General features: G+C 38.0%; 1 protein-coding gene across 1 annotated transcript; it reads right to left on the bottom strand.

The window, feature by feature from the left end:
- Positions 1 to 436: 436 nt before the first annotated feature.
- LOC145957996 (uncharacterized) lies at positions 437 to 6125 on the bottom strand. Its single transcript, XM_083074442.1, has 8 exons — positions 6020 to 6125; positions 3310 to 4769; positions 2815 to 3027; positions 2254 to 2406; positions 1830 to 2137; positions 1106 to 1217; positions 504 to 782; positions 437 to 457 (listed from the first exon to the last, which is right to left on the bottom strand). The coding sequence occupies exons 1-8, from the start codon at positions 6123 to 6125 to the stop codon at positions 437 to 439; spliced, it is 2652 nt and encodes an 883-aa protein (XP_082930568.1).
- Between the last annotated feature and the right edge of the window lie 441 nt (positions 6126 to 6566).

The raw sequence follows: 6566 nt of genomic DNA, 5'->3' as shown, positions 1-6566 counted from the left end.
AATGCAAAACAAACACATGCTAAATTCGTGCACCCTTTGGTATGCCTCATGGCTGATTCATCCCAAAGGTTTTGGACCTTATTTAACTAAAAACAACTTGCCTAATAACTAGCCCAATAAGTGGTGCAGCCCAAACAAGAGTTGGCAGCCACTTTAACAAGAGTTTTAGGCCTTTATTTACTAATTACAAGTACTAAAAAAAAACACCCACTACGAAAATGGCGTAATTAGGCTTCATAATCCTTGATACAATTCACCATCTTGGCCTTGTCTTCATCATTGGGCATTTCTTCAAGAATAAGGGCCGCAACTTGTTGCAAAGCATCCTTGGCCCTTTTAGTCCTTGCCCTAGTCATTGGTCCTCCAAGTCCTTTGAGTGCTCCTAAATCCTTGCCCATGTCCTCATCATTCCCTCCCTCTTGAGAAGAATTTGTCCTCAAATCAAAGTCTCCATCATCTACATCAAAGAGAGATAAATCAGAAACATTGAAAGTGGAACTAACATTGTACTCACCAGGCAATTCAATCTTGTAAGCATTGTCATTTATTCTTTCTAGTACTTGAAATGGACCATCCCCTCTTGGCAAAAGCTTTGATTTCCTTTGTTCCGGAAATCTTTCCTTCCTCATGTGTACCCAAACCCAATCACCAGGTTGGAACACAACTTTCTTTCGCCCTTTGTTAGCATGTTTCGCGTAGCTCTCATTTTTCTTCTCAATTTGAGCCTTCACACGTTCGTGTAACTTCTTCACATAGTCCGCTTTGGCCTGCCCTTCTTTATGCTTAAAAACAGAAATGTTAGGCATAGGCAATAAATCAAGAGGAGTCAAAGGGTTAAAACCATACACAACCTCAAAAGGTGAACAATTTGTTGTGCTATGGACAGCCCTATTATATGCAATTCAACATGAGGCAAACTTGCTTCCCAGGACTTAATATTCTTTTTTAAAACAGTCCTAAGTAAGGTCCCCAAAGTTCTATTGACTACCTCAGTTTGTCCATCGGTTTGTGGGTGACAAGTTGTTGAAAATAATAATTTAGTACCTAACTTGCCCCACAAAGTCCTCCAAAAATGACTAAGGAATTTAGCATCCCTATCACTTACAATACTCCTTGGCACACCATGAAGCCTCACAACTTCTTTGAAAAACAAATCAGCCACATGACACGCATCATCTACCTTTTTGCAAGGTATGAAATGTGCCATTTTTGAAAACCTGTCAACAACCACAAAAATAGAATCTTTGCCATTCTTTGTTCTAGGCAGTCCCAAAACAAAGTCCATAGATATGTCAATCCAAGGATATTCAGGAGTAGGCAAAGGAGTATACAATCCATGTGGCAATGGTTTAGATTTAGCCATTTTGCACACAACACAATGTTCACAAAATTTTTGCACATCACGTTTCATATGAGGCCAAAAGAAATGTTCTTGTAAAATTTCCAAAGTCTTTTTAATCCCAAAGTGCCCCATCAAACCACCACCATGTGATTCACTAACAAGCAATTCTCTAATGGAACATGTAGGCACACACAATTTGTTTTCTTTAAATAAAAACCCATTGTGCTTAAAATACCCATATTGAGATAGTTTCTCACATGCAGCATATATTTCACCAAAAGTTTCATCAGAAGCATACATTTCTTTCAAAGATTCAAATCCAAGCAATTTAGTTTCAAGAGTGGAAAGCAATATATGTCTCCTTGATAAAGCATCAGCCACAATGTTCCCTTTTCCCCTTTTATGTTTTATGACATAGGGAAATTGTTCCAAAAACTCCACCCACTTGGCATGCCTCTTGTTAAGCTTGCCTTGTCCCTTCAAATACCTTAGGGACTCATGGTCACTATGTATTACAAACTCTTTGGGAAAAAGGTAGTGTTGCCATGTTTTCAAAGCTCTTACCAAGGCATACAATTCCTTATCATAAGTGGAAAAATTAAGGGCAGCTCCACTTAACTTCTCACTAAAATAAGCAATTGGATGGCCTTCTTGTAACAACACAGCCCCAATCCCAACATTGGAAGCATCACATTCAATTTCAAAAGATTTAGCAAAGTTTGGTAAGGCAAGAATGGGAGCATTGGTTAGCCTTTGCTTAAGAGCAACAAAGGCTTCCTCTTGTTTCCCTCCCCACTTAAAAACCACATGTTTCTTTACTACTTCATTAAGAGGTGCTGCCAAGGTGCTAAAGTCCTTAACAAACCTCCTATAAAAACTTGCAAACCATGGAAACTTCTCACTTCACTCACGGATTTAGGTGTGGGCCATTCTTGGATGGCCTTAACCTTTTCCTCATCTACTTGTACTCCTTTAGAACTTACAACAAAACCAAGGAATACAACATGATCAGTACAAAACACACATTTTTCAAGATTGGCAAACAATTGTTCTTCCTTAAGCACCTTCAAAACAGATTTCAAATGTTCCACATGCAATTCAAGAGAAGTGCTATAGACAAGAATATCATCAAAATATACCACAACAAATTTGCCAATAAATTCCCTCAAAACATGGTTCATCAATCTCATAAAAGTACTTGGTGCATTAGTTAAGCCAAAAGGCATAACCAACCACTCATACAAACCATATTTTGTTTTAAAAGCAGTTTTCCATTCATCACCCTCTCTAATTCTAATTTGATTATATCCACTTTTCAAATCAATTTTAGAGAAAATACTTGCACCATGCAATTCATCAAGCAAATCATCAAGTCTAGGAATTGGGTGCCTATATTTTATGGTGATGTTATTTAGAGCCCTACAATCAGAACACATTCTCCATGTCCCATCTTTTTTAGGGACCAAAATTACCAGAACAGCACAAGGACTCATGCTATCTCTTACCCATCCTTTGGTCATGAGTTCATCCACTTGCTTTTGAATTTCTTGCGTTTCTTGTGGATTGCTCCTATAAGCTGGCCTATTGGGTAAGGAAGCTCCTGGAATGAGATCAATTTGGTGTTCAATTCCCCTCAAAGGTGGTAATCCACTTGGTACACTTGATGGAAAAACGTCATGAAATTCCTGCAAAAGAGATTTAACACTAGAAGGTATTTCCAATTCATCAAAAGCGTTAGTGTTTAAAATCTGATTTTTGCAATACATTAGATAAAGGGGTTGTTTAGCAAGGAACAACCTCTTCACCTCACCCTTTGTTGCCAAAAGACTCTCTTTTCTCTCAAGTGTTTCGCTCCTTTTCTTTCCACTTTTTTTTTTCTCAAGTTTTTGTTCACTCTTTTTCTCAAGATCACTTTCTTTTCTCTCCAAAGAAATCTTTTCTCTCATCCTCATTTGATCCTCACACACCTCTTTAGGACTCAAAGGCTTGAGGACAATCTTTTTATTTTGGTGCACAAAAGAGATCTTATTGGAATAGCCATCATGGACGGCTTTAGTGTCAAATTGCCAAGGCCTTCCCAAAAGTATGTGGCTGGCCTCCATTGGAACTACATCACATAGCACCTTATCTTTGTATTTTCCAATGGAAATATCCACTTCTACTTGCTGCCTCACTTGCACCTCTCCATCCTCACTAAGCCACTGAAGTTTATATGGCCTAGGATGTGGTTTAGTGTCTAAATTTAGCTTTGACACTAACCTAGCACTAGCCACATTAGCGCAACTCCCTCCATCAATAATCACCATGCAAACCTTTCCATTGATGGAACATCTTGTGTGGAAAATATTCTCCCTTTGGCTTCTTTCTAAAGGACTCATTTGACTACCCATCATTCTCCTAATCATCAATAAATCTCCCTCAAGGGCCTCCTCTTCCTCCTCAATGTCACCTTCTTCTTCCTCACTAACATCAGATTGGCTAGTGTAATCTTCATTCTCCTTGAGAACCATGGTCCTTTTGGTAGGACACTCATAGGCATAATGACCCATGCCTTGACACTTAAAGCATTTTATGTCTTTACTCTTCTTTTGAGGCTGTTCTAAGGACTTAGAGGATGATTTTCCATGAGAAGTAGATGCTAGATTGCTTGGAGTGGCAGCCACCTCCTTCTTATTTTTGTCCTTCCAACTATAGGAATTATAATTAGAAGAACTCTTCTTGGTCACACTTTTTCTTTTGAGTTGTTGTTCCACTTGAATGGATTTGTGCAGCAAGTCTTCTATCTCAACAAATTCCTGCAATTCAACAACATCACGAATATCGTTATTCAAGGCATTAATAAAACGAGCCATGGTTAGTTCTGGATCTTCTTCAATATTGGCTTGCATTATGAGCAAGTCCAATTCCTTGTAATACTCTTCAACTCCTTTGGTGCCTTGTGACAATTTTTGAAGTTTAAATTTCACATCTCTAGCATAGCTAGCCGGCACATAACGTTTCCTCATGAGCCTTTTCATTTCAGCCCATGTTTCCACCAAAGGCTCTTCATTTCTCAACCTTTCTCTTTTCAACTTATTCCACCACACAAGTGCATAGTCCGAGAACTCCGCTGCTGCAAGTTTCACCTTTTGCTCTTCATCATAATTGTTACAAGTGAAAATATGTTCTATTTTGAGTTCCCATTCCACATAGGCTTCCGGATCACTCTTCCCCTTAAATGGAGGAACATTAAGTTTAACACCTTCAATTCTGTTTTGCCTAGGAGCACCACCATTTCTTCCTCTCCTTTCTTCTTCATGATGATCACGATTCTCTAATCGCTCAATTCTTCCATACAACTCTTCATTGTTTTCTCTCAATAATCTTTGCATTTGAGCATTAATAGCGTCGAACAAGAGTCTTTGTGTTCCATCCAAATGATTTCCATCTGCCATACTTCAAAAACAAGAGTAATAACAAACACAAAGAAAATAGGACCTCACCACTCTTCTCACTTGTTTACACTCGTAAAATGAACACTCGTGTATGTCACTCTTAATGGCTTTTTTTTTTTATTATTATTATTATTTTAAAGCAATTCAAAAAAAGTAGACAACACAAAGAACAAACCACAATTTTTTGTGTTAAAAGCAAGGTTTAGGGTAGGCTTAAAAAGGAATACAAAACAGCCACCAAAAATTCAAAAAAAACAAGGAAAATTAGGAATCAAAAACTGAAATTTAGATAAGTTAGTAACAACCTTCAACCAAACCAAAATATTACCTTAAAGATTGAGTTTCAAGTGTTCTAAACGCATGAACCATTCAGCCACAACTCTTTCTTCTTTTTTTTTTTTTTTTTATTATGCACGAATTTTATTTTATTTAATATTTTTTAACACTATTAAGGCCTAATTTTTGCAATGGTTCAGCAAATAAAGAAAGAACACTAAGGTAATATCAATGGTAATGAGAAATAACAAGGAAGGATGTTACCCAAAGAAATTCCAGCAAATGATGTGGATGAACCCAAAAAACCGGAGCTCTTGATACCAAATGATATGATTCCTAATTGCACCAGAGTTGAAAAAGGATCTTTTGGGTTCAAAATCTTAGACTTAATTTCTGGAATGTAGGGAAGGAAATTAGATGCAAGAAATGGAGGGAAGGAAACGGTAAAGGAATGGAGGAAGAATCACTCTTCCAAGGAAGGCTTCACACAAAGAATTGTGGATGATCCTTTGATATGCCCAAATTCTTGAATCACTCAAGAACAATTGGAGAATCACTCTCAGTTAATAAAACTCAAATTCTGATATGTTCTTATTCATCCCAATGGGCAGCTTATATAGCTTACAACCAAGACCTTTCACTTACATTAGTGGGCAATTAATGAACTCCATTAGTGGGCAATTAATGAACTCCACTAAGCCTAACAATTATGACCACTAATGCAAAACAAACACATGCTAAATTCGTGCACCCTTTGGTATGCCTCATGGCTGATTCATCCCAAAGGTTTTGGACCTTATTTAACTAAAAACAACTTGCCTAATAACTAGCCCAATAAGTGGTGCAGCCCAAACAAGAGTTGGCAGCCACTTTAACAAGAGTTTTAGGCCTTTATTTACTAATTACAAGTACTAAAAAAAACACCCACTACGAAAATGGCGTAATTAGGCTTCATAATCCTTGATACAATTCACCATCTTGGCCTTGTCTTCATCATTGGGCATTTCTTCAAGAATAAGGGCCGCAACTTGTTGCAAAGCATCCTTGGCCCTTTTAGTCCTTGCCCTAGTCATTGGTCCTCCAAGTCCTTTGAGTGCTCCTAAATCCTTGCCCATGTCCTCATCACAATTTTAACCTCATTCATGCTTATTCAAACAGGGTTAAAATAATGTGGTCTAGAAATTTATTGCAAGCAAGAAAAGAAGCAATAAGAAATAATAAAGAATGATTTTATTATAATTATAGCGGAAACATGTGCCCTATCGAGGCTCGGGGGTCGGGCTGTCCCCGAGGAGTAATCTCTAACAGTCATCAGGTCTATACATCCCTATCGGAAAGAGAAGAGCACTTGATGACGACGACCGGCCTTGACGCTTGTGAACCGGCCTTCCTAAAGATCTGGCTTAAAGAACGTCGAGAAGGATCTTGGTTCCTCTTCGTCCTTTGATCTTTATTAGGGTTGTATCCTAACCCTTGTTTCCCCGGATTATCCTTAATAATGGGTAGCTCGGGAA

The sequence above is a fragment of the Cajanus cajan genome, chromosome 5, assembly GCF_000230855.2.
Source record: "Cajanus cajan strain Asha chromosome 5, NIPB_CcT2T_4, whole genome shotgun sequence".
In the NCBI taxonomy this organism is placed as follows: Eukaryota; Viridiplantae; Streptophyta; class Magnoliopsida; order Fabales; family Fabaceae; genus Cajanus; species Cajanus cajan.
The sequence above is the reverse complement of the archived record's forward strand: the minus strand, read 5'-3'. Positions and strand labels throughout refer to the sequence as shown.